At 52.8% G+C, this 13,302-nt stretch overlaps 6 protein-coding genes across 6 annotated transcripts; 3 read left to right on the top strand and 3 right to left on the bottom strand.

The window, feature by feature from the left end:
• Positions 1–453: 453 nt before the first annotated feature.
• On the top strand, positions 454–1,926 carry J4E84_000247 (uncharacterized protein; the record flags this gene model as incomplete). Its single annotated transcript, XM_049382890.1, has 5 exons — positions 454–540; positions 793–904; positions 954–1,390; positions 1,445–1,867; positions 1,915–1,926. The coding sequence occupies 5 exons, from the start codon at positions 454–456 to the stop codon at positions 1,924–1,926; spliced, it is 1,071 nt and encodes a 356-aa protein (XP_049248408.1).
• Positions 1,927–1,955: 29 nt separating this feature from the next.
• Positions 1,956–2,486, bottom strand: J4E84_000246 (uncharacterized protein; the record flags this gene model as incomplete). Its single annotated transcript, XM_049382889.1, has 1 exon — positions 1,956–2,486. The coding sequence occupies one exon, from the start codon at positions 2,484–2,486 to the stop codon at positions 1,956–1,958; it is 531 nt and encodes a 176-aa protein (XP_049248407.1).
• Positions 2,487–3,017: 531 nt separating this feature from the next.
• Positions 3,018–3,341, top strand: J4E84_000245 (uncharacterized protein; the record flags this gene model as incomplete). The annotated part of the gene is made up of 1 exon (XM_049382888.1): positions 3,018–3,341. One exon carries the CDS (start codon positions 3,018–3,020, stop codon positions 3,339–3,341), a length of 324 nt encoding a protein of 107 aa, XP_049248406.1.
• Positions 3,342–5,088: 1,747 nt separating this feature from the next.
• Positions 5,089–5,457, top strand: J4E84_000244 (uncharacterized protein; the record flags this gene model as incomplete). The annotated part of the gene is made up of 2 exons (XM_049382887.1): positions 5,089–5,334; positions 5,386–5,457. The coding sequence occupies 2 exons, from the start codon at positions 5,089–5,091 to the stop codon at positions 5,455–5,457; spliced, it is 318 nt and encodes a 105-aa protein (XP_049248405.1).
• Positions 5,458–6,091: 634 nt separating this feature from the next.
• Positions 6,092–7,920, bottom strand: J4E84_000243 (uncharacterized protein; the record flags this gene model as incomplete). The annotated part of the gene is made up of 2 exons (XM_049382886.1): positions 6,092–7,018; positions 7,072–7,920. 2 exons carry the CDS (start codon positions 7,918–7,920, stop codon positions 6,092–6,094), a joined length of 1,776 nt encoding a protein of 591 aa, XP_049248404.1.
• Positions 7,921–11,147: 3,227 nt separating this feature from the next.
• Positions 11,148–12,589, bottom strand: J4E84_000242 (uncharacterized protein; the record flags this gene model as incomplete). The annotated part of the gene is made up of 5 exons (XM_049382885.1): positions 11,148–11,151; positions 11,199–11,240; positions 11,309–12,365; positions 12,413–12,514; positions 12,580–12,589. 5 exons carry the CDS (start codon positions 12,587–12,589, stop codon positions 11,148–11,150), a joined length of 1,215 nt encoding a protein of 404 aa, XP_049248403.1.
• Between the last annotated feature and the right edge of the window lie 713 nt (positions 12,590–13,302).

Raw genomic sequence — 13,302 nt, 5'->3', positions numbered from 1 at the left:
ACCACCACCTGCGCCGCCCTCCTCACGCATGGCATGACGACTGGCTGGACTGACCAACGAGCGCAAGGAAGAGCTCAGAATCACCGCCAAGAGATCCAGATTTTATGATAAATCAGCGCCTACAACCATTGACCATCGCAAACTCGCGCGGAGCAACTTTTTCGAGTACTGTTTAGGATATCGACGACGAACCGATAATGTACGCCCGCGAGACCCTTATTGATTACATTTGTGGTTTCCTGGAGTGCATGGCGACCGTTTCGGAAGGCGCACTATCAGAGAAGATCAAGGCATGTATTATCTATATCCCCACGTTGGACAGTGACTGACTTCTTCCAGGCCAGGACGTTTTACGGTCATAAGTACGCGCTTCAGTACTGGATCGATACCCACACTCCCAACTTCGCAACCATCGAACGTGAGTATCGCACTCGAGTGCTGAGGCATGTCCACATGGTAGCAGTTGAGCAGGATCTTTCGACACAGCACCGTGAAAAGAATGAATTGGGAGAATTTGAGCTGGGCCTTCTCTTCGCAGAGGTAATGTCGCTACATGAAGGTGTCCTCAATACCAAGCAGCATTATATAGCGTGGGTACTCTCATACATCACGTCTGCGCGACCTGGCAGCATCACTGTTGGGAAAGGCTGCCACAAAGGTGCGCCGCTCGGAGGTGCAATAAGCGCGTCCATGCCCACCCGCGCCAAATCTCATACATTGAGGTGGTCAGACCTCAAGTTCGAAAGGTTCGACTAGGAATATTGCTGTGTTGTCACCTTCCACTATCTCAAGGGAAGCAACGATCCGCATGACCAGAGGAACGAGCAAGGTGCGCGCCGATTCTTCTTCGCCCCCAAACAGGAACGGCTCCACCTCGACTTGAGCGCGCTCCTCTTTGCTAAAGGTAAGGCGTGGACGCCGAGAAACCAGATTCATACGCTGACATTTCATAGCGTATACTCGCGGATTGTTTGTAGACCACCTCGATGTCCTTCTCAGCAAGGATGCAGATCGATTTCCCGCAACCAGGCCGAAAGTGGCCAAGCAGGCTGTACTCGTTGCGGCAACTACCGAGTGTGAGCTCATCGTCGAACAGGAGATGCGATCAAAGGCCCTTACCAGGAAGCTTCAGCAGTTTTGCCTCTCTATCGGCATTCTCTGTTACGTCTCAATGAACGCGTTCAGACGACAAGCTGCACAAGAAGCCAAGAGTATGCACTCGACTGAAGCGGCCATGGCACTGCTCGATCATGCCCCCACCAACCTAACCACGGTGCTCAACTACAACCACCACGGTTTTGGGAGGCGAGACGTAACCTCCTTTAGACTGGGCGGTGTGGGGCTCACGAGCGCGTCGATTCGCAAGTTCTTTTCGCCGTCGAACAGACTGGTGAGTACTTATCCTTTGTGTTTCCTCCTGCCTGTTCGGCCTTCTCGCGTGCAGATGACGTTTACCGATCTCGTGGGCCTGCAGTGGAGTAGGAACGCATCAGCAGAATCATCAGGCCGGTCGCTAAGAGAGGAGATCGACGCACGTGCACGCCAGCTCATCACATCAGACCCACAGTACGAGAGGATCGAAGCCGAACTCCACAACATCCTCGAACAAACGCACGAGACGCTTCAAGCCCACGGCCACCTCCCCCACGACGAACCATACCAGACAACAGCCAAGAACGTCGTAAGGTACAGAGCGCTGACAGACAGTGCCACCCAGCCTGATCTGGTGGAGATAAGGAAGAAGCTCGAAGAGCACCTCATCCTGCGCAAATACGAGCGGAGGGGTATTACTCAACACGCGAAAGACAAATTGCGCAAGACACTGCAAGAGGATATGTCGGGGCGCAGCCAACAGATGGCCAGGCGAGTAGAGGGGATGGAGTTCGGAGGAGATGATGATGACCATCTCTCCAGTACCAACCCTAGCACCACCCAGCATCACCCAGCACCGATTCCTAGAATGCATAAACCCTGAGGGCCCTGAGCTCTCGGTAAATTGTTCGATAGACTTCTTGGACTGTCTCGGACTCATCCCTTCTGTATGATGACAGGAACGAAACCACATCCCAGTCTAATATGTCCATGCCTTGGAACTGCTTTCCTTCGATGGTGTACGCATCGCGGTACTCGGGAAGATGAGTGACATTGGAGATCGAGGTGTAGAGGACGATGAGAGGTGCATCGGTGGCGGTCCCTCCAATAGCCCGTTCACAGTCATCAGAGAAGGGGAAGCGCGCGTAAACATCCTGAGCGACTTCCTCGATGGGGTTCTCAGTGTCACGGATGACCATGGGGTGGTTTAGGTGAGTGAGATGAAAGTCCTCGACGTCGAGAGCGGGAGGCTTGGGAGTGTAACGGCTGGCCTGGTGGAAGTATACAGTCCCTACATGGACCGCATGATCATCGAGCTGATACTTGAAGATTTTCATATTGTCGCCCTCCGTGAGCGACTCTGCAGCGGGCGTTGATGTTGTCCAAGTCGTCATCCAGCAAGTCGTCACCGAGCTCGTCGGCTGGCAATGCACGGATCAGTCTGTACGAGCACCTCATACAAGAAAAAGCCAAATAGGTCTGCAGACTACATCAAGACAAAAACTTGCAAAGTAGGTGACCCAACGTCAACGTAGACCCCAGTGTGTTTCGTTTTTTCTTAGGTTGGCGTGCGAGGGAGGGCCGTGGAGAGATGGAACGGGGGGTCAACCTGCGCTTCCTATTAGCATGCGCTGATAAAGTAAGGCAAGTCTACTTACGGGGGGCAGAGCCGGTTGGCCTAGGGCCATTTATTGACGTCTCGGGTTCGATCGGAAGAGGTGACCGTCCGGCTGAGTGGTCCACGCAGATCCAGAGTCGAAAAGTTCATCTGCGTCACCAAGCACAACACAAAAACCATCACCACTATGCTCGTAGACCGCATGAGCAAACTGAATGTCATCCTTTCAGTAGGCTTCCCCTGCTACGATCATCGAGCAATGCCAGATTCATCGCCACATCCTGCTGCATCACTTCCAAACCTTCCAATGGAACTCTTCCTTTGGGTTATCGGCAATAATGGTGTATCCTCTTGCGACATCCGGTCTCTCCGCCTTAATTGCAAGGAGGTGGACCTGAAATGCCGCAACAGGTTCTACGACGCCATCGACAAGTCTACTGTATTCTTGCAGCTAGATGCTGGGTTTCCTGCTCGCGCACTGGCGTTGGCAAAGTACCAGGAGTGGAGTGACAACATCACGTCCGTCCACCTCGAGGTCCCACGAAACAAGTTCTTCAACGCATCAGAACAAGCGCATTGGAATGGAAGATGGGTTATGGACACCACAAAGGACAATTTCGCCGATATGTGACTGAAACTATGACTGGTTTGTCCATAGATCGCTCTACACGTGCAGACCCACTTAAATACAGCTGAACATAAGAGGATCAAGGGCGCATAGCTGTATCGTGGGGCTCTAGCATAGCGATGTTGCCACTCGTCTCAGTTGAAGGACCGTATTCTCTGGATGCTGAGATCTCTGAATTTCCGAGATCATCTCTATCCGGCCGCGTTGGGTAGATGCTGACTAGAAGAAAGGTGTGTGCTTTCGTATTCTCGCATGCGATCTGCTTACTTATTTGTGGACCAAGCGCTTGAAGTCAGCTTCTTACACCTTGTTGACTAGGGTACAGACCTCGGGAGTCTAATGAACTATAGCATGTGCGTGACGAGCCGAACACGCGCGGCTGCTCGTTCTGCGAGTGCCACATCAACCTAGGGAAAACCTGAACAGGTCTGGAGCCTACATCGACGTTAGGCCACCTATTTTGTAGGTTTTCTTCTTGATGTAGCCTCTAGGGTGTTCAGTTTTTCCCTTGTATGAGGTGGTACAGTAGTTCTAACTACTCAAAGACTAGGTAGAGACTGCCCGCTCTACCGCATGCCGAGGTGACATCGGGACTTGTCATTCTCCACTAATTGTTAAGATAGATCTACACGCCTCTTCCCTTACGTGCTCACCGAGATCTAGGCCGAGAATAAGATAACGTAGCCTGGCACCTTCGTTCAAGACATGCAACGTGAATGTCGATCCAAGAAAGGATTTACCTTCCACTCTACTAATAGAAAGCTACCAACAGCGAAATCGCATTCTATACGAGCACTCTGCAGAAACAACGCGACGATATAGTCTGTCTTGATGGGATCGGCATTCGAATTAGAGCCACGGCAGAGGCTGAAGGCGCTGCGGGTACCTACCTAGGTAGGTGCTGGCTGCATGTAAGTGCTGGCTGCATGAGAGCCAAGATAACTAAGCAGCTCATCTTCTTTTGACCGCCTGGTGCCGGCAAATGGCTTCGATCAGTGGTCAGCCAGCATGTGCGGTCAACCTTACTGCGGCCGCTTTCGGTAGCTGATTCCCCAGCCACAATCGTTTCGGGGCAAGTAGTGCCTCCCCCGCAGGCCTATGTAAGACATACGATGTACTGGAGAAGAAGTTAGTAATTGTCTGACCGGGCCAGCCCTAGTATTATAGCCATATTAACTGTCGTGTAACCTAGGACGATCTTCACTACATTGATCGCGCCAAGGTGCTTGAGATCATCACGACGACGAATCATCATGGTAGTTCCATTCTGCGAATATCATATGCCGGTTGCTGCATGCACATAGTCATCGCTTAGAACACTGTCTCTGTGTCTCGACGTCTGAACTCCTCCACCCCTTATGCGATCAGCTTACCACCACCGTCATTGCCAGTCGACAAACACCGTGTGCACCTCATGAATGCCAGTCAAGCTCTGCGGTGAGTAGTCGCAGAACGCTGAGTGGGCAAAATGACGGACAATTATGTGGTCATAGCCTCAGGAAGGCTCTCAACCCCGAGACAGTAACCCAGTTCGGGACAGTGATAACTTTGTGCGCGTCCGAGAGGACTGGGAGAGTTGACCGGTCGATGTCAGCGGTGATGGAGAAAGAAAGAGGACTATGTGAGGACGAGAAAGTATAAAGGACGGCCAGAAGTCGACCTGAAAGAACTCACCAAGCTTCAACATCACAACATCATTACCTTCACTACATTACCAGCCTTTCGCTCAACACCTCCTCAAACCATCAACATGCGTTTCTCCACCATCACCATCGCCGCCCTTGCTGGCCTCGCCGCCGCCGCTCCCAACGAGATCGCCAAGCGCGAGAGCCAACAGATGACCAGTGCCATTCAGTTCGCTGCCCAGCAAGCCGACTGCAGCATCTTCGACTGCGCTGCTGTTATCGGTGCCGCTTTCTGCATTGCAGGAGGTATTGCAGGCGGACCCGCTGGCGTTGCCGCAGTCATTGCATGTGTTTCCGGTGGTGCTCCTTCGGTATTTCCTCCCATTGTCCTTCCAGTACCCACTCCCACTAACTTGACTCAGCTCTGCGGCTGCGCTGGGTGCGTCGATGCTCTCGGCGACTTCTTGACTGAGAACGGCCTTTGCCCCGAGTAAACGATGATACCTGACATTCTGATGCCCATTTCGGGTTGGGGAATGGACGAGAATGGAGTGTTCGGAGGGACATGGTCCATCAACATTAGACCTGCAGTGTCTGGTGTAGAGTGGGATGACGGCTCTCACGAGCGACTTGCATGTATCTCTTTGGTGGTAGTTTAAACACACTCGCTCCTCAATGAAATCGCTGGCCAGCTCAAATATTCTCAGTGCCTTCGGTGCAGGAACCAGTGATGTGGCAGTAAGCCGACATTATTACATATCTTGCGATAAGCTCGTCTTAAATGGCCAAATGAGGGACTCCATGAAAGATGCTGAATGTTTAATGTGTATTGATCATTTTTGTGCTTTTTCATGCTTCGATAATGCGAATCTCTACATCTACCCCTCGTCCCCAGCCTACTCGCAACACATGATATGCAGGTTCGTGCAATGGTTTTGATCTCATAAAGTACAAAAGCTGCATTGTGTGAGAACACGGTTATGGACGTGGAATCGCTCCTTTTTTGACCTCGTCATGTCATTGATAGGCTTGACGCCGCCCTATGTTGATACAAATGTACAGATCGTGCCCTCATGTGGGCGCATTACTTCTAACGGAACAGAAAGGGAAAGTCACCAGTTGGTTAACTTAGTTGCAGGTACCGAAAGTACCCTGGCAGCCAGCACCGCAGTGACCGGTGGTGCTTCCACACCAACCGTACTGGGAGCAGCAGTTTCCGAAAGAAGAGCCAGAGCATGTGAAGCCAGAGGTTCCAGCGCAGGATCCGTCAGTAGATGCCTTCTTGGTGGGCGCAGCAGCGGCCTTGGTGGTTGTGGTAGCGGCCTGCTTAGTGGCGGATGCTCCAGTGCCAGTGCAGGTACCGAAGGCGGAGTTGCAGCCAGTGGAGCAGTGGTCAGTAGTGCTTCCGCACCAGCCGTACTGGGAGCAGCAGTTACCGAAGGATGAGCCAGCGCAGGTGAAACCAGAAGTACCGCCGCATGAGCCGTCAGTGGAGACCTTGCCAGCGGCAGAAGCGACGGGGGCCTTGGAGGTAGTAGCCTTGGTAGGCGTGGCAGCCTTAGTGGTGGTGGTGGTAGGGGCAACACCGTTGCTGCCGCAGTTACCGAAGCCAGATTGGCAGCCAGTTCCGCAGTAGGCCGAAGTGGTACCGCAGTAACCGGCAGCGCTGCAGCAGTTACCGAAGGTAGACCCCAAGCAGGTGTATCCCTTGGTACCACCGCAAGTAGCATCGGGGGTAACCTGCTTGGTTCCAGTGGCAGCGGGAGCACCGGCAGAAGTGGCGGGGTTGGGCGCGTTGCCAGAGCCGGCACCACCAGCAGTGCGGTACCAGTTCTCCTTGGGGTCACCAAGGCAGTCACCAACAGTAACGGCCTTGTATCCGAGCTGAGTGAGGGTGGAGAGCATGTACTCGGTCAGGTTCATGGCAGTCTGCTCATGGATATCGTGACCAATCTCGAGCCACTGGTTGCTGGCGGCGGGACCGCTGGTGACGTTGCCCAGGAAAACATCCTTGGAGTATTGGATGAGGGTGGTGCTGTCGTGTTCGTAATCATCCTGTTTCTAGTGTCAGCAATTGAACCCTTTCAAGAGATCTAGGAAGTGCATACGGTATCAAGGTTGAAGTATGTGACGTGGTAACCGAGGTCAGCCATGTCCTTCTCGCATCCTGACTCAGCAGTGCAGCTGGAGTACGGGGGACGCATGTAGGTGGGGATCTTGCCGACGATGTTGCGAAGAGCCATCTCGTTCTTGATCATCTGGTTGTAACGGTCCTGCTGGGAGACGGCGCTCAGGTCCAAGTGGGTCCAGGTGTGAGAAGCAAGCTGGTGGCCCTCAGAGTCCATGCGCTTAAGAACACTGCTGAACTCGGGAGTGATGTCAATCTGTCCCTTGTTGATGTTGTTTCCAGTGATGAAGAAAGTAGCCTTGGCGTTGTAGGAAGCCATGACATCGAGAATATGGCTGGTGAAGACCTTTTGTGGGCCGTCGTCGTAGGTGATGGCAACCGTGCCGGGCGTGGTGCAGCCGTAGATACCAGCGCCACCGTACTCGACATTGCCGACCTTGGTACGGGCGATGGAAGAGGTGTTGGTACCTCCTGGGGTGGCGTTCTCAGGGCAGCCAGAGCCGTGCTCGTAATCGCATCCAGGAGAGTAGCAGTAGTCGTCTTCTGTGCCACAGTAGCCAGCACCTGAGCAGCACTGACCGGCGGGACAGTTGCCGACACCCGCACCACACTGGCGGTCGTCTTGACGGGCCACGACCTTGTTCTTGACCTGAGTCTTGGGTTGCAGAAGCTCGTTAACTCCGGTGAATCGAGCTCCAGTGCGAGAAAGTAGGTCGCGGGCCCGGAGGTCCCTCGGGTTCAAGCCAATGATGTTGGGCAGACCGGCGCCATGGGCGTTGACGAGAGGAGTGATAGCTGCAACGGCAGCGAGAGCCGCGGAGTAGTGCATGTTGTAAGAATGTGGTCGGTTCGAATTACGGAATTAAAGTTGTTCTGATGGTCGGATTAAGAGATGAGCGAGTGGATAGTGGTGGTCAATAACGACGACACACTGAAGGACCTTGGACCGGAACGAAAGACGGATCACAAGAAGGTAAGATTAGGACTTCGAACAGAAGGTACCAAGAAAAGTCATCACGGCATGCGGGTAGAATCATCTTATGAAGGGTAAGAATGATCGACGGTTAGCCAGCAATCCCCGTAAAGGCCTGGTGCTAAGGTTGACTCGCGTTACGACTAGCGCTCTCGACTCTGGCCTGCAGATGCCGGTCAGCGTAGAAAAGAAAGCTTGGTGTGCCGCGGGCCCCTGGCACTGGCAGATTCAAGCTCTCGACCCGCGGCGCCGGCTTCGCTTCGGGCGGACATGATGCGCGATTGGGAGCTTTCCTCATGGGTTGTTGGTGGCACGCGCTCCTTTGCCATGCAGGAACCGCATTGCTGTCACGTCGTGGAGCGAAAATAGAACGTGATTGTTGATCCGAGCCGTTTGAAACGTGTTTTGCTATCAGTGCCATCCGAAATGTTATTCCTGAACGCCTCTGACGTGACGGCTGTCGACCGGTAATTGCTCGAAACATCGAGTGATTCAAGCAGCCGTTCTCCACTCTTGTCTGTCACTATGTAGTTGCTTGGCGCATATCGTTTTCGCGCGGTCGCTGTTCAACATGTCGCGATGATGTTGCTGTGAGACGCTAGAAAATTATCACTTAGCTGTTGGAGGACCCCGCGGGCGAGGCGATGTGACGTCTTCCATCGGTCTGACGGTCTGACGGTGCCGCACTCAGTAGACGGCCCTTCAGCCATGGCGTTGAGCCACGAAAGCATCGACCTTCACTGGCGCATTGGCAACAGCTGCCGAGCACGCCCAACCGACGGTTACATCTCTTGGAGAGAGCTTATTCGGGTTAAGAGATCCACCCCGCATCACCAACAAGCCATCGTGTAAGCAGTCGTTTGAGTCCGAGTCTCTGTCGCACAGCCATGCAATTGCATGAAGATTCGTCCGCGAAAGGTAGCATGATGCGCAATTCCGCTGCGGTGGAGGATGTCTCTTCTGGCCCTTCTGGCCCAGGTACGTACCCGCACTTCCGAGGAAAATTGGAGTCAAGTGGGCTTCCGATGGCCCAAGATGAGCCAATCACGTGCGCTGTCAAGCGAGGCCCATCTAAGCGCTCCCACCCTCAGCACTATACAGCATGCTTGCTTCCGCCAACACACGTCTCGATTTATCAATACTCATCACGAAGCACTACCGCTTACCGGCGCAGAAATTTCATGCCACATGATGGTGGCGTGCAGCACGCAACCACTGTTGCAAGCCGCGCAGGATACAGAAACTCTTGCGACGATGCAATTGGATTCAAGGGGCACGGGAAGGCCTCGTATCCCTCTTCGTTTTCATGCAGCTAACCACTCGCACGTCTGATTCAGGCAGCAACTCCAAAACCTCCACTCCACCATGGCATGCAGAAATGGAGCTGTATATGCCTCGGGAATATCGCAAGGAATAAAGACCGAGTCTATTTTAATATATTGCTTTTCTGTTATGAGACAAGCTTTTGCTGAGATGACTAGGTTCTTCAGCCTCGTCCCGATCGCTTGACTCGACGAAACGAGATTGCGATAGACAAACCCTTCTCGTGCGGAGGAGTAAGCAACAGCACGACCGATCCTTAGCAAATCTTAGGCTTACTGCATTCAACGGCTGCGATGATCGTTTGTAGCCAGTACTGCGACAGGTAGACTACCGGTCGCGAATCGAAAACTTCCACTTCCCGACGCCGCGCGAGCTGGGATCTCAAGAATGACTTTCGACCCTTGTTCGACTCAGACAATCACTGTACTCCACCTCGGAGCTAGTAATCTACCCTGACAGAATGGCAACAATCGGATAGCACGGTTAGCCATCCGAACAGTCAATATTGACTGCCGTGTTGTATACTTTTTCTCCTCTTACGCCCGATCAAGCATCCTCAAGGGGCGATTGAGCCAAGCAAACTATGTGGAGAAGCAAGGCGTCCACCACCCGTATCGCTTCTCTTGCTAAGCAAGAACAAGCACCCGCTCCATCTCATGGCACTTGGCGCATGCCGTAGTTCCGCAAGTACTCGTATTGCAGGATGAGCATGACGGCTGCAGCTTTGGAAAGCCAACCTACATGACGCCTCAGGGGTCAGAGTCCGACTGAGCATCTGACGTGCTAGGAGACACCTTCCTTTTCTCTCCACTAACATAGATGCCTTCTTCCGCCAGCGCCTCCTTCCCTCGTACGACGCCTGAACTGTTAGGCGATAGGTCGAACCAAACATTCCTCTATGCCCATAAGCAAGCATCGGTAACCTGCGCGAACGGCACACTTGGTTGTCGCACAGAGGGTTGGCACCCCGCTGCTGATCAGTCGCAGATCCTCGACGACGGGTACCTGCACGCAAAAGCGATGATCAGTATTCCAAATGTAGATCATTGTAACGTCCAGCCGAGATCGAGATGCGATGAAGAAGAAGAGAGTGGAAATCGTTTACCTGGATCCACTATGGCTGTTTGACCGACTTTTGCGCCTCCAAACAAGACTTTCATCGCAACCATCTCGCTTTAGAGCGCACATCAAGCCGAGCATGCCGGGGAGGCCTGACGAGCAATGCGACAAGATGATACTCACAATTTACACGTTTTTGTGCTCGTCATACACATTCTCATGCGCATACTGCATCATGGACTGATACAGATGAGCTCGATATGCTTCTCTACACCCCTAATGCTAGGCTTTGAGACCACTGAGATGGGAGAAAGATCTGGTTATTGAACCTCCACTTTTCCGGACCTTACCACTCCCCACAACACCGATAGCCCGGTTCGATCAGGCGAACGAGCCAACTTTACGCAGAAGCATTGGCCAACAAATTTGATAATGATGTGTGGCATACTAGGCGACCATACAGACCATACATGACTTATCACACATGTGGTATCTCGAGAACTTGTATCCTCTAGATCATGACATGGAAAACTCTCTTAATGTCTCCATTTATTCTCCATCATCGCCCAGTCACAACCCCATTCCTCCCCGCGATCCCATTATTCACCGCCACAGCAAACGCAGCGATATCGGAGTTCGTTGGCAACCCTTGCTTTGGCTTATCGAACGGGAAAACAACACTTTTGTCTCTAACCCCCAGACTATCTACAAACAGCACGTTTGGAAAGCTTTGCGGTGTGAACGCGTTCCACGTCTCGCTTATCAGGTCGTCGAAAGCGGAGGCCGCCATGTTCCTGGTAAGCATATTAGTATCTCGCGAAAGCTTGTATGTGTACGCGGAGAAGAATAGAGGAAAACTAACATGATGGCCTTGTCAAAAATCAACACATCCTCAGGTTGTTGTGTCAACGTCCATGAGAAGATGTGAAACATATCCTTCCTCTCGCTTTGCTCCGCAACGATATTCCGGTTCAGCTTCAGCTTCGCCAGCTGATCGCTCTTCATAGCAGCGAGGTTGTTACTGTTGCTGTATTCGTCGTAGAAAGGAAAGTTGCGGCCCGAGTAGAATCCTTGGTTCGCAAAGTCGCCTAGTGTCACATCATCTGGTAGTTGCGCGATGATGATAACGGAAGCGCGGTCTGTGATGAAGTCACCCAGACGGCGCGTGGAGAGATCGGTGGTTCCGGGGTTGCTGACGGTACAACGGTTGTTAATGCGCTTTAGTGTCGTGAAGAGATCGTTCCATTGCGTTTGCGTGAGGTCTTTGTACTGGTCATCTGTGTCGAGGGTATGGCTGAGATTTATGATGATGAGTTCCTGGTATTTCGCAGTGAAGTCGTTGATCTGCTGTATGATGTCTGTGAGGGACTGTCCATTCCCACCAAGCCAGATGTCGCCGACTTGGCCGTAGTGACCAGCTACCCATTCGCCTCTTGAGAGCACCGGACGGAGGTCAAAATAGCGTGAGCCGGCTTCGAGTTGCTGGTAGAAATCCAGATACTGGGTCTGAGTGTTGGCAAAGTGTGCGCCGATAGTGCCAGGTTTGAATGTGCCCATACCAGCGTCGTGGGAGCCTGGCATGCAGATGTGTTTTAGCGTTCTGTTTGCCAGCGAGCCCATGCTTTGCTGCATCCAATCTGCGTAGGTACCGCTATTTGACCACCAGGTTCCTGCCTCATCAGTGGACATGATCCAGTTTACAGCAGCATTGTGCCGAAATCCCAAGTCGACATTTGATCCTCTCGAACTCTGCTTTGTCGACATGTCATCCAGAGATATGGTGAGTGCATAGTCCGAAGGCTTCCGTCCGAGTACCGTGAACCTATCCGATGTTCCGTCGATGTTGTAGTATGCCTCGCCTGCATCGTCACGGGTGTTTCCTCTCGTCCCAAACTCGACGTATACTCTTGATGCCTGGCCTTCACTTGGTCAGTGGAGGTATTCCTTCGATCAAAGATATGCATACCAGCGTTGACAGTTGGCCATTTCCATGTATCCATTTGATACGAATGTTGGCCATTCAAGGTCCAACTGAACGGCGAACCATTCACCAGTGTCAAGTCTCCACCTATCGATGCATGATGTGTTTAGCGCTTTTCGTCCCTCTGCACAGTCGGCTTGGTAGTGACTTACCCCAACCCATGATTGACAACTCTTCCGAATCTTCTTTGCTCCTTGAAAGATTGTGACGAGCTGACTGCAGCCGTTGCTGTTGTACGCGCTCTTCAACCGCGGCGTAACCCGTAAACTCGTCTTTGGGTCCAGTCGCTCGCACAACACCCCGGGCAAGCAATATACTTAACCCCCATCCTCCCCATGACCTATAAAACGGACGCATAGCGCCTAGAAGCCCCAGGCCCTGTCCTGTCTACTAACGGCACTCTACTGGGTCGGCCCTCCCGTCATTACAGGCCTCGTGCCGCTGTCAGCCACTCGATGGCAGCTAGTGGCTGTCAAACAGGCCCTGAATCCTCGTGGGGCAGTCTATATCGCTGTAAGCGGGTACTGGCTTCACCAGAGCGGCGTATTGCTGGTGTTGTTGCTGCCACTTTCCTGATTGGGCCAGCTCTGTTGTTTCACCTTTGTACCCACCCACCAACAAGATCGCGATGGCCACACGAAGACGTTTACGAGGCACCAACTCCGCTTGACAGCATCCAATGCGATGCGCGAAAACCACCAAGGCGAGGTGACATGTGGTGCAGCGTGGCTTCGACAGGTTGTTGGGGTTTCGGTTGCCCTGGTCGCGCATGGCAGCGCCGATACTTGCTCCAAGCGTCTGTTCCACGGCACTATCAACGGCAAGGCGCTTGAGATAGCGAAATCCTCGCCCAAAGTCATGCGCACACACCAGAG

The sequence above is a fragment of the Alternaria hordeiaustralica genome, assembly GCF_023758085.1.
Source record: "Alternaria hordeiaustralica strain BMP 2776 chromosome Unknown scaffold_1, whole genome shotgun sequence".
Taxonomy (NCBI): Eukaryota; Fungi; Ascomycota; class Dothideomycetes; order Pleosporales; family Pleosporaceae; genus Alternaria; species Alternaria hordeiaustralica.
Note: the sequence above shows the minus strand (reverse complement) of the source record. Positions and strands in the feature narration are given on the sequence as shown.